The following is a 17221-nucleotide window of genomic DNA, read 5'->3' on the forward strand; positions in this document are numbered from 1 at the left end:
GGACCTCAAGTTTGGAGGCCACATGCCTACCACCAAATCTCGCCTCAGGAGTTTTCAAAGACTACGTCACCACGCCAGGCCACACTCCTCATCATTCCCAAATCAAGGAATGGGGCCCTCAACCTGGGGAAAAATACTCCCCGCCCCTTCTGTATAGATTGCCAATATACCAGTGCATGCTTTCACCTTCAAGAAGCATGTGCCCACTGCGCACCAAAAGATACAGACATTTCTTAGACACAGTGGTGCTGTTTGTGTCAGATATTAGCATCTCTTCTAGCTTGGATCTAGATTTGAAATCTTTACGGAGTGAAAAGAAAATCTTAGAATATAAAGTAGAAAGGAATACTGTGTTGATTTTAGAGGACTGGAAATGTAAGCAATATGAATAGTAAAAAAATATGTTTTCACTAATAATTTCAATATTTTTTTACTTACATGGTTTGCTGAATCATATTCTAGGGTAGCTGGTTCTGTTTGCCCATCATAAGTAACAGTAACACTTGTAACTGAGGATGTGACTCCCCAGACGTGCAGATAACCCATTCTTAAGACAAGGGCATCAGGTAGATTGTTGTGGACCACAGTGACATTCAATGTATTCTGAAAAATTGAGACAAAGAGGCTGTATTTTTAATAAATGGACCCTAAATGCTCTAGACAGATTCCATCAGCACTCTCCAACTTCTAACTCAACCACCTGCACCTGTGCAAGTAGCCTGAAGTTCACACATTTATCTTCAACTTGCAAAGGCTGCACGTCGGGTGATGACATTTATGCATGAAACCTATCAAGCACTACAGACAAATTTTTCACATCATCTCTGAGCAATGACTGAGTTCCAAAGAGCTGTTTTTGGCATGCTCAAATAAAATGTGTGACATGAGTCTCTGTTAAATCTCCTCTGGTTGTATATTGTCAGCCTGGGAATCTCTGAATCCAGGCCAACATTCTACAATGAAGAGATGCATTCTGGAGATCTGTTTTATGTGGATGTTTGAATTATATAGAAATTGTTTTATAAGGAAAGGTATGCAGGAGGAATGAAAAACTTGAGTGCAAAAATGTATTTGTTGTTACAAGGAATATGCATCTTTTCTTAAATTATTTGGAGGGATAGGTTAATATGCCTACCTGTGTTACTTGAAATGTTGAAAAGTAGTAGTTGGCAGTTTCATATGCATCTGCAAAATAAATATATGTATAAATATATATTACTATAGTTTCTCAGAATAGTAAACTAAGTTTGAGAGTTTGCACATTGATGGGCAAAGCAGGTTGATGGGTGAACAAGAGACAGAGTGGGCAGTAGCATATTGGAACGGGTTCATAACCCAATTTGACACAAATTTCATTGGATAATTTGGGCTAGTCACTTTCTTTCACTAAATTTTTGTCCTGTGAGAATAAGATGAGATAGCAGCACCCCATAATCTAATGAAGAAGGATGGGGTACCAAGTTCATACATAATAAATTACAGTGGCACCTCTGGTTGTGAACTTAATCTGTTCCGGAGGTCCGTTCGTAACCAGAAACCGCTCGTAATATGAGGTGCGCTTTCACTAATGGTGCCTCCCGCTGCTGCCGTGCCGCTGGAGCATGATTTCTCCTTGTATCCCGGGGCAAAGTTTCCAACAAGGGGCATCTACTTCCGGGTTAGCAGAGCGCGTAACCCGAAGAATTCATAAGGGGGGCAGTTCGCAACATGAGGTACCACTGTAGTCACCAAATCTGGAGCCTTTTCTGTCTGGCAAGGCACTTACCAATTGTAATTCCATCATCCCAGTAAAGTTCTCCTCGGGAATTGCCATTATCATCCAAAGCAACAGTGAGCCCCAGAGGGTTCTTCCGGCTAGAAAAAGTACAAGAAGTAAAAAACATTCCTCAGGAAATGCCTATTGATTTGATTTGATTTGATTTGATTTGTAGCTGCAAAGGCCAAGGGCCACAGCTCAATGGTAGAACATCTGCCTTGCATTCAAAAGGACCCTGGTTCAATCCCCAGTCACTCCAGGTAGGAAACGTCTGCCTGAAGCCAGGGACAGCCACTACCAGACAGTGTAGACAGCACTGGACTGGATGGACCAATGGTCTGACTTGATATAAGGCAGCTTCCTATGTTCCTGTGTTGTTCCTAGGCATCCTGCATGGAGTAGGAGGTTGGACTGATTGACTTCCAAGGTCCTTTCCCAACTCAGTAATTCTATGAGAATTCTGAAGACTGTCCAAAAAAACTCTTTGGCTCCTGTGTGTCCATGAAACTCCCCACCTAACTTAAGGAACTTCCCATTTACTGTGAAAGCGAGAAAGATCTGCAGGCACACACTGAAGGTCCATTTCTGACAGGTAGGCTTGCTTGGCCAGTAGCTGAATGGCTGATCACGTGAGATCAACCATTCAGCTACTGCTAAAGCGGAATCAAGTCTGCATAAAATTCAAGTTCATTCCATGAGAAATTGTACTCACCTGGCATTGGTAGTAATATCAGGCTCTTGCCAGGGGATGATGTAGCCACCCCGGATATGAAGATTTATATGCTCCAAAGGTGCATCCAAGTCCTGGAATTGTCTTCGCACTCCAATATATTTCCCCTACAACCATAAAAGCAGAACTTTGAAACGCTGCTGTCGAACCTGTCAGAATTTCTCCTTCTCCGTGAATTTTACAAACAGGGAAATTCTGTCCTCTGTTTAAGCTGGAAAATATTCCCTATAGGCATCTGGTTGGCCACTGTGAGAACACGATGCTGGATTAGATGAAACACCAAATCTAGCAGGCTCTTCTTATGTCTTCCTGTCCTTCACTGTGCTTCCATTCAAAACCAAACTCTCTATTCCCCACTTTGTAAAGGATGGGCACTAGTTGAGCATTAAAGATATGGTTCGGAAGAGGAATGTGCAATTATATTCCTCAAGATATTGAACTTTGACTGTGTCACCTATGCAGTGCTTTTTTTGGGGGGGGGATGCAGGGGGATGCATACCCCCAAACATTTTGTGAATCTATTTTGAAAAAAACTATTTTAAAAAAAGCATATATATATATATATATATAGAGAGAGAGAGAGAGAGAGAGTTTCTTCTCTAGCATGGTGAATCATCAGTTCCCTTGCTACCCCCGATGGCGGCCTCATTTCCTTTTCTGGTGTTTCCTGAGTCTCAGACGGAAGCGAACGTTTAATGTGTGAAGCAGTGTGAAAGGTGGATGTGTGGTGTTTTACTGATGAAAGTTTGGCTTCACTGAGGGACAGTATTTCAATATGAGTCCGAAGATGTTAGTGCACACAACCTCGTGTCAATATGGAAGTGACTGTGGGCTGTCAGCTGTGTAACATGAGGTAATGTTCTTTGTACTTTTGTCCATTTACTGTAGCTATTTCCCCCGATTTGAACTATAAAATGGTGATTTTCTCGAGTCAAAATGAGAGTACCCCTAAACATATTTTTTTTAAAAGCACTGCACCTATGTACCCTTGAAATGATCTGTAGAAATTAGCCTGTTAGTTGGGTTCAACAAAGCGCTAAGGAGATTGTTCCATCAACACAACCATTTTTATCTGCCGACAGAACAATCTTGCCTCTCCCTTCTGGCAGTTCTCCCAAGCACCCACCCTACCCCAGAGCAGACTTGGAGGAGGTGCAGGGGCTGCCTTGGGGGGAAGAGAGGGGGAAATCCCTCTTGAGCAATTGCAAATACTTGAGCGAACTTCTGCTAGTGGAACAGGTTAGTTGATATCTGGCCCAGTGCCTGGAAGGAGCAAACCTGATTGCATAGGACATTTTAAACTTGCATCTAACTTGCAAGTATCACCTGATTTGAGGTTACTCTTGACAAGATTTATTAAGCTGCTTACCGTGTGATAATCATACCACCGGGCATCTGGTATATAAGCATGTACTGTCACAGCACCCTAGAATTTAAAGAGATGAGTGTAAAATGAAGACAAAGCAGAAAATAGCATGCACACATGTTCCGTTTATAAGCGACAGTATTATTTAATGGCTTACTTGGTCAAGTACTGGGCTGATGAGAAATGCTGGGCCCCATAAAAATTGTTTGTAGATGTCCCATGTTGTTTTGTCACCCACAAATCTGAAGAAACATGGTAAACCATGGTTATTTCATCTTATCAGACTTGCAGTCTCAGTACATAATAAATCAATTCCAGTTCTAAAACATTGCCCAATTTTGTTACTTTTTTAAAAAAAAATGGACGTCTCGCTGTAACGAGACATCCAACTGGGATGCAGAGTAGTTATTTCAGCTGATTTTCAAAAATAAAGAATCAAGTCTTGGTACCAGTCCTCAGTCAGGTTTAGTTCCCAAACCTATTCATTTCACTGAAGCTTGGCAAGCTCACTAGATGGATGACACAAGTTATTGTACATGACTTCTAAAAACTCCAGCAGCCTAATTCTAGGGACGGGGCGGGGGGGAGGTCTGCTCAGGGATGTGGGAGAGAAAGTGAGTTTCTTAATTTCACTTTTTAAAAAAGTAGTAATTTGCATTCATCTATTAGGTGAATGTTAAAAACCGTAGCTCACTTTTCTCCCAAAGATAGGAAGAAGCCTTGCTGCGTTGCCAGATGTTATCATCAAGCTGTTTAGTTCCAGCATTGAAAGACTTTTTAAAGCACCTGAATGAACTTCTTTTTGTTTCTGCCAACAAAACAGAGAACTCTTGGTGGTTGAATGAGTATTTGCTGGTGATCTTGAAACAGTTTGGGCTGGCCGTAGGTTGGTGGGGGCAGCAAGTTAGTAGCTTTATATCCCTTTTGCCTCCACAGATTTTGGAGGAACCTGCCAATACTGGAAGAGTCTCATAAAGTGCAGATTAGGTGTGATCACTGTTAAATGTGAATTGAATCGTAATTTCTCCCTCATCCCTAACTGATGCTTCTGGGGATGTTTGGGGATATGGAAGAGGGCAATGTGTAGGTTTAAAGCAGGGGTCAGCAAACTTTTTCAGTGGGGAGCTGGTTCACTGTCCCTCAGACTTTGTGGGGGGCCAGACTATATTTTGGAGAGAGAGAAAAAATGAACAAATTCATATGCCTCACAAATAACCCAGAGATGCATTTTAAATAAAAGGACACATTCTACTCATGTAAAAACACACTGATCCACAGGCCGGATTTAGACAGTGATTGGGCTTGATCCGACCCCTGGGCCTTAGTTTGCCTACCCATGGTTTAAACTTTAAAGGCTTGTAGCAATGGGTCCAAAGCAATAATTATGCTAAAACATAACCTGAGACATTTTCTGACTTGGTGGGGAAGATGTATTGGTTTGTTGAGCCCATGACAAATTTTCACAACAGTATCCCCCACAGCGTGTTGTTACTTAACACTTACTCATGCAGCAAAGGACGGGCAACAGTGTCGCCGTTGACATGGGCATTATGCATCAATGTGTAGAGATAGGGTAGCAATCTGTAGCGTATGCTGAGCACATCCCTTGATATATTTACAAATCTTTCATCAAAGGAGACAGGATCTTGCCTCTGTAAAAGAGATAAGAAATTCATTCAGGCTGCAGAATATCATGCCCTGTTCTCCCCCCCTCCCCCGGAAGAAAATCCCAGTAAGCATCAATCAAAAGGCTTTCAAATTTCCATAGAAAACTCACATCATTACATATAAGAGAATACAGGGCAGGCAACATATGTTGAGTCAAACAGAATAGCATAAGAAACTGGCTGCATTTTGTAGATTTAGTCTGAGTCTTGCTGCAGCCTGGGCATGGGGCAGGAAAGTTGAAAGCTATTTTGGATGCTAATCTCTACCTGGGTGAAACCTCTAGTAAAGAAATCCTTCTATCAACTGCCTTTGGAACAAAATACAAGGTAAATGAAATATTAAATGGAACATCCTTTGGGAATTAATTAATCTAGATGATACTTCTATCTTTCAGCCTTTGAAACAACTCCACTTTCTGAAACCTGTTCTGAGTAAGCCTTCAAAGTGATGCACCCATCACTGACCCAGGGTCATTATTCCCTCCAAACTACCCATAGGTTGTGTTTGTGTAAACCACTAGGGAAATCTGTGTTTCTAGACACATGTGTGTGCTCCCCTGACTACTGGCAATGAGTGGGGACAGGTTTGTTGTGCCACCTGTGGCATATCAGACATGTACAGATGCTTGTTATATCAGTGCTGGGAGCAGGGGCAGAGCCAAGGAAATGCAGGTCTACAACACCGTCACACCAAACCTTTTCACATTTTGCAATGGCCTACAACCCTCCCACTTTGGGCATAACTCAGAGCAGAGCTTTTAGTGTGGCTGCCCCATTTTGTGGAGTGGCACCAGATAGCTGCAATTTTTTTTGAATCGGTTAGGGATACACACAGAACCACAGCCAATATGTAATGTTAGAGAGTGAGTAGCAAGGAGGCAGGGAATCAGTCTGGTTTTTATTGCAAAGTTGAGCAACATAGCCTCTTTCTTCCCTTCACATGTCCACTCATCATTGCAGGGTTGAGAAAATTCAGGACTGAGAATTCATGGCTACACAGCATCCAGAACAGCTCACTGCTCTATTTTCATCAGGGAGGAATGAAAATCGGAGTAGGAAATCGGAAGAGGAGTGAGTGTCTAAACCAGCAACTAACCATACATTTTTAGATTACCAACAGTATTACAGTTGCTTTACTACTGCATGCAACACACTGCCAAAACAGGTAGACGCACCCTAGTTCCCATCACATTATGATTTCTTGAGAAGGTGTAGAAGGCTCCAAGTTCCATCCATCGGGCACACATTTCATAGGTTGTGTCATTGAAAAAGCCACAGATGTCAGCACCAGTCTGCAAGCATGGAAAGGGGAATGAGGTTAGAATGATCTCTGCCACACTAGATTATTCAAAAGTGTTTCAAAGATTTTGATCCAGGAGCAGAACTTACATAAGAGATTCCAAAGAGGCTGAACTCCATGATACCTGTCAAAAGGAAGCACAATAGGATTTTCTTGAGCAATCTGTCACTTTAAAAGAAGTGACCAATGCTCTCAGGATCCTTTTTGAATGCTAATATAATGTCTCTGGTTTCTGCTGCAAGTACAACTGTTTGTGGGGCCAGATGGAATCATGGAAATAGTGAATAGTTTAAATCATCCCCATTGGCTCAGGAACTTGGAGGAAAGGGGTGGCAGTGTAGACAGCTTGCACTGGACACACTGGTGGGACACCAAAACACACCCCATTATGGTTGAGTCCAGACACAGGTGAGGACATTGCCGGTAACATGATACAGGTGGCAAATGCTGGGAGCCACCACTTCAATTAAGATTCCATCCCCTTACTAAAAAAAAAAAAAAAAAAGCAGAGCAGACACTTTTGTGGCAAACATTGGATAACGTTGAAGATTCCCCTTACCAATCACAGATTTTGTAAGCTGATCCCATCTGGCATAGTTATCGCCAAGCCAATGTCCTACCCATCGTCCACTGGAGGGATAAGTTGAACGGGTAATAATGATCCCACGTTCCTTTGTGGCATTGCGCATACCACTAATAGGGAGATAAAAAAAGCACATGTGAATATAGCGTTGCATGCTGAATTAATATGCCACTTAAAGATTCCACTCGGTTTGGATTTCAAAGCGGCTGCTGCAACTTCTCCTGCTCCACCCCACAACAACCTATAGCAATCTAAAGGGTGAGTTATGGCATCAATGCACAACATCAATTTCACATGGACTACCATTCTGCCACCGCAAGAGTGCAAGGGATAATGTCGGTGAAAAAATGCTAGCAAAAAATTGCAGAACGTGAGGTGTGGCACACCTTTACTGTCACAACACCATCTTGCGTAAAGAAAGCAGGATTTCCAGAATATGAAAAAGGGAAAACAGCTTACTAGTAAGTTGGTTCTGCTTGAGACCATCCGTACAGGTTATGTACATCATAGTGCCTCACAGGTGTTCCGTCAGAGAGGTGCTGTTGAGTATCCATGCACAGCGTCACAAGATCCAGTCCTCGTTCTCTTAAAACCAAGGCTAATGAGGAGACAAGGTAAGACCACACAATGAGGTGGGCCATTTTCAAAGGGAATGGAACATGTTAATTTTCTCTTAGAACGAAGGATATATATAGTTCAGGCTGCAGCAGCAAAAATGTCTAGGGCAGCATTTCCGCATATATTATCCCCTTCCCTCTTATGTCCAGGGCTGGATAGTCATTTGCAACAGACAGGACCATTAATTCAGCTTGACTCTTGCATCCATATTGGTTTTCCGGTTTAAATGGACTCTTATATAAGAGAGAGGCTCTCTTCTATTGGCAGACGAGAGACATGTAGACTCCACAAACTATGAGAACCTAGAGGATCTTATCTGTACGTTAAGGCAATCAGTAAGGGAGTCTGCAGTTGTGTGGAAGAATTATTATATAAAATTTATTTAGATGTTTAATGGGACTTATTATAAAGGTTCAGAATAGATAACCTTACAAGGAGGAATTTATTTTTGAAATGAAATATTAGAACAAATGTAAAGTTTCTGGTGTTGTTAGAAGGGAAGTACACAGAGGGGACAAATCAACAAATACGGTAAGTGAAACTAGGTGTGAAGCAGCTGAGCATTTTTTGGTGCTTGAATAACACAAGTCTAAGTTAGCGAGATGCAATCTCAAATCCTCTAAAGTGAGTATTAAATGAATGAATGGAAAACCATGGGACAATGTTATTATTCCTAATTTAAGTCTCACTGATCCAAGGGAACCTGTGTGTTTTAGGAACTACTCTTACCTGGCATATAGGGAGGTTTGTTTAAGTCTTGATCCCTGCAGCCACCAACAGCTCCATCAATGAAGTTGGATGGTTCATTCATGTCCTAAAATATAGTTTGAAATTTCAAAATATAAAAAACAGCACATTTTGTAAATGCTGGTGAGTATCTCCAACCTTCAGCTCAGAAATTCACAAACACTCACCTCAAACAGCTCCCTCCCAGTTTGCATTCTCTAAACCATACGCCCCCAGTTAGGTTCACTTTTCCATCCAGTGGGAAGAATATTAGTTGCACGTTGGTGGACATTAAGAAACAAGCCTGACTCTTTCCTTCTCCCTTGCTGTGTAGTAGTGTGCTGAGAAACCTTGTGATTTTTTCCCCTTCCCAATGGCTACTCATACTACTCTGGGGATGTGCCAGGTCAATTGAAAAGGAGAGGGGAAGAGCTACACCCTCCTGGGTTGGAAGGAGGGTATATTTCTGATGGATGTGGCAATCACTTTCCAAGCTTTATGCATGCTAGGGGAAAAGTCCTACATCTTCTGGCACCCTTAACAAACTACAGATCCCAGGGTTCTCCACAAGTGTTAAAGGCTTATAAGAATGCTTTCAATTTATGGGGAGGCTGTGCTACTTAGGAGCAATGCTAACCCCATCTGGGAGTAGCAGGACTGAATGGAGCAACAGACTCAACCATTTCTGAATGGGGATATCGAGACCTTGGACTGAGAGGCAGCAGGGAAAACTCCCAGTATGCGATACTTACAGTCCATAGCCCATCGTATTTGAGTACATTGGCATGATAGTCCACTAGCTCTCTTTGCCACCACTGCGATGTGGAACTGCGGAAGAAATCTGGGAAAGCGACATAAGCCCGGTACAGCTGACAAAAACACAGAGCAAGGAAGAAAATTAAAATATTTCCATACCACCCCTTTCACAAAGATTCCAAGGGGCTTTGCAAAACAAAGTAGAATACAAATATATAAATAAAGCAATTGACAGCGTGTTTAAATATTACATTAGAAAGCTGGGAGAAAACTGCTTTGAAAACTGGTGCCAAACAGGCAACTCTAGGCAGTGAAATTCACATTGGACCCCCACCCCCCACCCACCCACCTCTCTCTCTCTCTCTCTCTCTCTCTCTCTCTCTCACACACACACACACACACACACACACACACACACACACCACAACAAACACCTCACCTAAGATGACTGGGAGGAAGCCTGGCAAATTAAGCAACTCCAGTTAGTGCATTGCACTTCTCTGCTTTGACAAACTATATATGTTAAACTCTAAAGAATAAATTCAATCAAAGAACACTGTTGTGGGCATATGCCATTATTGTTATGGGCCACAGGAGGTTTTGAAAAAGAAATGATCGGGACTGAGCTTTCCGTAACCACTGAGAGATAATTGAGGAAACTGGGTTTGGGGTTTTAGGTTGTTGTTTTTTAAAAGTACCTCCAGTTGAACTTCCAAACTTGCATTCTCATCGACTGTTACATTGGGATAATCTGGCCACACCTTGTGGGAAAGGAAGAAATGTACAGTTAGATGCAGTGAATTCTTGTATGCATTTGGAAACAATCTAGGCTTTTATTTAATGAAAAGTGACTCCATTTAGGCTGGGTAGGAGGGTACATAGAGGCAAACTATGCTTTTCATCAAATTGAATTTGAGTTGTGGCAAGTAAGACAATGACATTTTGCAACAATACCTTCGCCCATGCAATGTCTGAACTGTTGATCCATTTGATAAAAACATCCTCCTGAACACCACTTGTGAAGGTGTTATATGGTTCAGTTTCATTGCCTGATATGGCTGGATCCTAAAGGAAAATCGAAAATACTTTTACTGTTACAATAAATGAGCAGTGCTAATGCTTTCCACTCATTCATTCATTCTGGTCTGTACATGACATGACTTCTTCCACACCTCCCAACCTTCTTGGAGGATGCAGGTTTTCAGTCTGAGTTTCTGAAAGAATGCAGTGAGTGATGCTAATGGAACTCTTTGTGGTAGAGAATCACAAAAACAAAATTATCTGTGGATAGCAGCATGACCTCTGATGGAAGGGAAACCCAGAGCAAGTCCTCATCCAGTTATTTCAAGGGATTATATAGAAGGAGTTCCTTATTCAGCTTTTGCATAGCTTATATATTTCACCAGCATCTTGAGAAGTAGAGACATCACCTTGCCAACAAAGGTTTGTATAGTTAAAGCTATGGTTTTCCCAGTAGTGATGTATGGAAGTGAGAGCTGGACCATAAAGAAGGCTGATCGCCGAAGAATTGATGCTTTTGAATTATTGTGCTGGAGGAGACTCTTGAGAGTCCCATGGACTGCAAGAAGATCAAACCTCTCCATACTGAAGGAAATCAACCCTGAGTGCTCACTGGAAGGACAGATTGTGAAGCTCAGGTTCCAGTACTTTGGCCACCTCATGAGAAGAGAAGACTCCCTGGAGAAGACCCTGATGTTGGGAAAGATGGAGGGCAAAAGGAGAAGGGGACGGCAGAGGACGAGATGGTTGGATAGTTTTTTCGAGGTTACCAGCATGAGTTTGACCAAACTGCGGGAGGCAGTGGAGGACAGAGGTGCCTGGCGTTCTCTGGTCCATGGGGTCACGAAGAGTCGGACACGACTAAACGACTAAACAACAACAACAACAACAAATATTTCACTCTGATAAGTTTTGAGGGGCATCGCCTCTCTGTTTATCAGATCCTGGGGAACAATGAGTAGGTGAAAGCTGTTGCCTTGATGACTCCTGAAGCTATCTGGCCGTCCATGGTTGGAAATGAGATACTGGTGCAAATGGACCCTTGGTCTGACCCAGAACCATGGTTATTATATTGCCAGGACTGGTAACGCAAACTATCCAACAGAGCACAATGAAAACTGCATATTATCCAAAGTGCATAATGATAGCTCAAGAAAGCTTGAAGAACTAGGCAGGATGGCAACGAGCCTTGAACATTCTGATTTTATTAGATAAAGCAAACAAAAGCTGGTTAGGACTAGATAGACACACTGGCAGAGCACTGGATTGGCTGCAGCTGTGTACCATGTAGGCTCAATCCTCCTGGCCCCACAGCCCCCCACAACCACAAATGGGGGGCATTCAACTCTACCAAACCCCATGGGCTGCTACTGATCAGGAGAAATTGTGCAGAAGTTGGATTGGTGTCTTTGAGGCAATGATGGGCTTCACGAGAACCAATAAACTGAAACTGAATCATGTTGAGACAGAAGTGCTGTGAAGAGACAGTTCCCAGGGTTGAGTAATTGAGCAGACTGCCTGTTCTAGTGGGGTTGCACTTCCCCTAAAGGAACAGGTACATAGCTTGGGTGTACATTGAGGTACTGGACCAATAATGCATGCTACCAGCATTCCACAATGGTATCTCAAGAATGATTTACAATTACTCACCAGGATGATGATGTACCTTGAACCCTCCGATTTTATTCGATCAACAAAAGCCGGAAGGTCAGAGAAGTTTTTGCCAAGTGTGAAGTCTAGCTTCCGTTCCATGTAATCAATGTCTGTATATTGGACATCCTGTGTTAAAATAAAACAGCAAAGACATGTGTGAAAAATAAACTGAAAACCTGGAGATGATTACCTAATTTAAAATAATCTCAACATGTTCAAGATGCAAAACACAGAAAGCATGGACTTTCAATATCAAATATGCCTCAATACAGTTAAGAATGTCCAAGTTCAGATCCATATATCCAGAAGCATACTTGATTCTGTGAACCGCTCTGAGACCTTTAGGTATAGGGCAGTATATAAATTAATTTAATTAAATAAATACCCAAGATTCTTCAGCGTGCATCTACAGCACGCATAGGGTGAAAGGGGCAAACAGATGTGTCATAGATACATCAGTATCATAGATCATATTTTTGATAAGATTATCATATATTCTAGGGATTGGACCAAACAATTTAGCCCCCACTTTTGGTTGTTGTTTTATTAACTATTAAAATTCAAAACTATAATGCAAAAGCAAAGCCATCAGGTTCAATTTCAAGCATGTCTTAATGACTTTAGGAAAGTTGAAGGGCCACTTTGCAAACTGAGCCATGGCTAAGACACATACACCTAAAAATGTAAACCTTCTTAAATTTTCTGGGAATGTTTTATCGCTTTTTAAAATATTTTTAAAACAGTTTTCACTTTGAGATATCACTGGGATAGAGAAGGGCAAAGCTGTTTCTTTGCTGACCTTAACCATACAAATTAGGTCTGTGCCTCTTTCCTCCATCTTTCTTCTTTCCTTGGTTTTGTCTGCATATAATGCTTTATACAGAACTCAGTTGGGATTTATATAGTCCTGATTTTCTGAATCATTTTGAAATCTTCTTCCAACAAAATAATTATCAATTGGAATCTGAAGCGCACCGGATCACAGCTGCAAGACACTTACGTAGGGTATTCTAGCTGCCCTCATAGCATCATACACTTCGGCAACCTCAGACGTGTTTTTGTACCCATAGCGGCAAAGCTGGAATCCCAAGGCCCAATAGGGTGGCATGACAGGCCGTCCAATTAGCTACAATTGAAGAGCAAATAATAGATTTAATACAAAATGAAACATTGAAATGTGGTAGCACACAAGCAGTCCCCCAAAACAAATAAGAACTGATGCATCTGGTCTGTACAGGTGGCCTTCATGATGCAAATATCCATCCATATTGGATGGACATATAGAGAAACTGGTAAAAAAGGAATTAATCTCCATTGATACACTGTGATGTTATAGCCGTAGATGTCTTACTGCAGTGTACTCCTGAACTACTTCTTCTGGCTTCGGCCCTAAAACCATGTAAAAGTCCAATATTCCTCCAATTGTGCGATATGTCAGGGCAGGTGTTGGTTGGAAGGTGACATCTGAAAAATCCAGAAGGAATAGGAAATTAATAATCAATTGCCATAAATGTATGAACAAAAAATGAAATTCTGTACAGATTTTTTTTATTTTAAAAAATGTTGTTCTTTTACCCATAGCATTGCTGTTCAGCAAAAGAACGCCATGAGCACTTCCATCATTTTCAAGTCCCATGTAGAAGGGGTGAAAGCCATAGGAGTTCAGCTTGTACTGTAAAAAAATAAAGGCAGAAGGATTTCATTTCTTCTGCATCTAAGTCCACATATCTCTTCTGCAGATATACACATATCTGGATGAAGCCCGAGGTGTGTGCCATCTCAAACTCAGTCCTGAACAATTCTTACTGCTCCACCACCCCAGTTCTTTGAGCAGAGGTATATTTGATATATCAGTACTTAGCCAGGTTTGATTTCCCTTTGTAGGAGGAAGTCGCTAGAGGCTTGTGATGTTTTTGTTGGAACTTAAAAAAAAAGTTCATTGCTACCACATCAGGTCTTGAAGGAGAGGAAGCCTGTTTTTCAAAAACACTGCTAACTCAGTTCTGTCACTCTTTAGTGGCACTGTGCTGTTCTCCATTCATAACAACCTTAATACACACATCCCATTGTACTTTTTTCTGACTACCTCCTAGTCTTAGGCCACCCCAACTTCCATGGAAATATATGAACAGAGCATTAAAGGCTGTCAACAGGTCTATCTCAAGTCCAAGACTCTGGCCCAAAGAAACCCATATTGACTAATAACAGAATTCTGATAGGAAACTCCTAACATTACCCCTTCCCCCAACCATTTTTATAGACCAAATTACCATATTATACATTTACAGCACTCATTGTTTTCCTTTTAAAAGATGTTCATCGCTCTCTAAAAAATTCAGTTATTTTTGCTGTTTAGGAAAGGAAGCAAGTCCAAAGTAGGAAAACTGAGACAGTGACACAAACTGAGAAAGAAGCAGAAGAGTGGACAAGAACTCTGCTTACACCGGGTGGTTGATCTTTTGTGAACATTCCCCAGGTCTGCCAGTTCATATCCCTCCGAAATTGAGTGTGTTCAGTTTCTCCAAATCCGTACACATATTGTGATGGTAGGCGAGTCGCAATCTGAATGAACATGTCACTAAAGGTGAAGCCTGGCACCTGAGAATTCCAGCTGCAAAAGAAGGATGGTTAGTCTATATCAGGCATGCCCAACAGGTTGATCGTGATCTATTGGTCGATCAAGGGCTGTCCTTGGTTGATCTTTCGACCCCATGAGAAATTTTCTAAAAAATAAAAAAAGCTCAACAACTCTGGTTAATCCTCCAGTGACAATGGGTAGATCACTGCTGGTTCTTTTATACTGTGAGTAGATTGCAGTCTCTTGGGAATTGATCGTGCCTGGTCTATATCATATGGTACAACTCATGCAAAGCAGAAAAGTGGTCATTTCTCATGGGAGATAGCCAAGAAATAACCAATGCTTCTGAAAAACACGTGTGGCCACATATTCAAGATAAGAGCCAGGGTATTGGCTTCAGCTATAGTTAGGTGGCAACTTTACATTGTTATTTTCCAAATGAAGACAGGAGTGCCTGGTGTGCTCTGGTCCATGGGGTCACGAAGAGTCGGACACGACTAAATGACTAAACAACTAAACAACAACAATTTTCCAAATGTGCATTTCTGAGGTAGTCCTATCTACATACATTCTCTCTCTCTCTCTCTCTCTCTCTCTCTCTCTCTCTCTCACACACACACACACACACACACACACACACACACACATGTTTGTGTGTACCTTTTGGTCGGACGACACAGAAACCCAACTTACTCTAACCTTATATTTTCTCCCACCCCCAAAGGAGAGTAGGAACATAATTGTTGACTGTTTGCCAACCCACATGTCCTCATTCCTGCAGCCCCCCACACGTTGGAGGCAGAATGCCTGCAGTGGGGTATCTGCTCTGTTCCAATAGGCTCTCACACAGATCATAGACACCTTCTCTTTAAAGGTGCTTAATTATGCAGGAAGCCTACTAAAGTAGAGTGGGTTTCATGCTCTAGATAGCTAGCCCTCAAAACACAGAGGGGAAATGCAAGAATAGTGGTGGATTAACATGTGAATGAGTAAGGTGAGGGGTCACTGAGCTCATCCCCACTCATCTCCTTCCACAATCAGGGGTGGTGGTGAAAAATGAAAGAATATAGTTTATTTTATTTATTGAAGTTATATACCACCCTATACCCAGAGGTCTCAGTTTCTGGGATGTGGGTACCACATATTACCGGTTATTGCTCTGTAATTCTCAACCTTTCTCTTAGTATGGTATAGGCACATCTTGGTGTTTAAGTGCAAATAAATGATCTGAGTCATTGCTAATTTTATTATAGAATCAGTGAGATTCAAACTGAGAACATTTTTCTTCTGGAAAGGAATATGTAGTAATTGAATGGCCAGTTGTCACCAGAACAAAAATGTTTGTGCTAAACCTACAGGTTATTCCAAAAATCTCCACACCCCAGATTTTTGGAGTTATGACACACTTGTCCTTGCTTCCAAAGTGGAAAGGGTTTCACCATGTTTCTATTTGATATTTACAAATTTTGTTCAGAACTTTAATTTTCCCCGCTACATCTCTCTCTGCGTCACTACATTGATAATACAATGCCCTCTTGATGTGAACATACATGTTAGATTAAATCAATGCTCTATTTGATTTAGCAAAGTAAATGTGCACTTGCCTGCAGTGATTTTTTTTAAAAAAAAACTCAGCAAATATTTGAACATACTTTACATGTTCCACACTTCAGTGAGTGGGTGAGACATTCCGGGGGCAATGCTTACCAAGATTTGCCTTCATTTGGGGGAAAAAATACTCACTGCATTTTTGTAGTTTTTTTTATTAATTTCTAAAAAGTACAAGCAGAATATATTTGGAGGCAGACAGAACAAACCCTCTTTAGCAACCTCACATCAAATCCTCACAATGATCTCAGTTATTATAGATGTCATGATGGAATGCCATCCATGAGAGACATATTTAGAACTGGCAGCTCTCTAGTGCTAGGTTAAGCATTTATCCTTTTAAAAACAAATGAATAAGCATTCTCCTTCAATTAATGAGGAAAAATCACACACATTAAAAATTATCAACCGGGAGAGAAAAGTTCAAGAAAATTCTCATGGGTATGGTGCAGGGTGTTGTGTGTGTGTGTGTGAGTGTGTGAGTGTGTATATATATATATATATATATATATATATATATGCTTTCGTAGATTTTCACGGGTACAGGAATGCAGGTTTTGGTGTCCTCGGGTGTCTTCCCGTGTAAAAGTTGGGGTGTCTAGGCGACGTTTCGACGAGGTCTCACTCGTCATCTTCAGGCTGGTGCTTTCGGCTTCTTGTTACTGGAACAGAGCGGGATCTCAATGTTTGAGTTCCTATAAATACTGTAGAGGGGGTGTGGTGTCTAGCCTCCAATGTTCTGGGCAGAGAGGAAGTTCCCAGGCTAGTGTGCCTTTTCTTCTTTTGTTTCTTTTGTAATTAAGGAACAAAAGAAGAAAAGGCACACTAGCCTGGGAACTTCCTCTCTGCCCAGAACATTG

The 17221-nt window shown here is 41.5% G+C and overlaps 1 protein-coding gene across 1 annotated transcript in view; it reads right to left on the reverse strand.

Annotated features, from left to right (window-relative positions):
• The window catches only part of SI (sucrase-isomaltase), a 110541-nt gene that overhangs the window by 3301 nt on the left and 90019 nt on the right, over positions 1–17221 (reverse strand). The window contains exons 51-70 of the mRNA XM_083739051.1: positions 14618–14786; positions 13751–13847; positions 13527–13639; positions 13176–13301; positions 12173–12301; positions 10457–10567; positions 10201–10263; positions 9499–9615; positions 8750–8834; positions 7862–8000; positions 7379–7512; positions 6909–6943; positions 6695–6811; positions 5356–5504; positions 4010–4094; positions 3856–3912; positions 2469–2593; positions 1766–1854; positions 1136–1185; positions 439–603 (exon numbers count right to left, since the gene is read on the reverse strand). Of these exons, the coding sequence (XP_083595177.1) occupies positions 439–603; positions 1136–1185; positions 1766–1854; positions 2469–2593; positions 3856–3912; positions 4010–4094; positions 5356–5504; positions 6695–6811; positions 6909–6943; positions 7379–7512; positions 7862–8000; positions 8750–8834; positions 9499–9615; positions 10201–10263; positions 10457–10567; positions 12173–12301; positions 13176–13301; positions 13527–13639; positions 13751–13847; positions 14618–14786 (2155 nt within the window). The remainder of the gene's footprint in view (positions 1–438; positions 604–1135; positions 1186–1765; positions 1855–2468; positions 2594–3855; positions 3913–4009; positions 4095–5355; positions 5505–6694; positions 6812–6908; positions 6944–7378; positions 7513–7861; positions 8001–8749; positions 8835–9498; positions 9616–10200; positions 10264–10456; positions 10568–12172; positions 12302–13175; positions 13302–13526; positions 13640–13750; positions 13848–14617; positions 14787–17221) is intronic.

This window comes from Podarcis gaigeae, assembly GCF_964106915.1.
Source record: "Podarcis gaigeae genome assembly, chromosome: 5".
NCBI classification, from domain to species: domain Eukaryota; kingdom Metazoa; phylum Chordata; class Lepidosauria; order Squamata; family Lacertidae; genus Podarcis; species Podarcis gaigeae.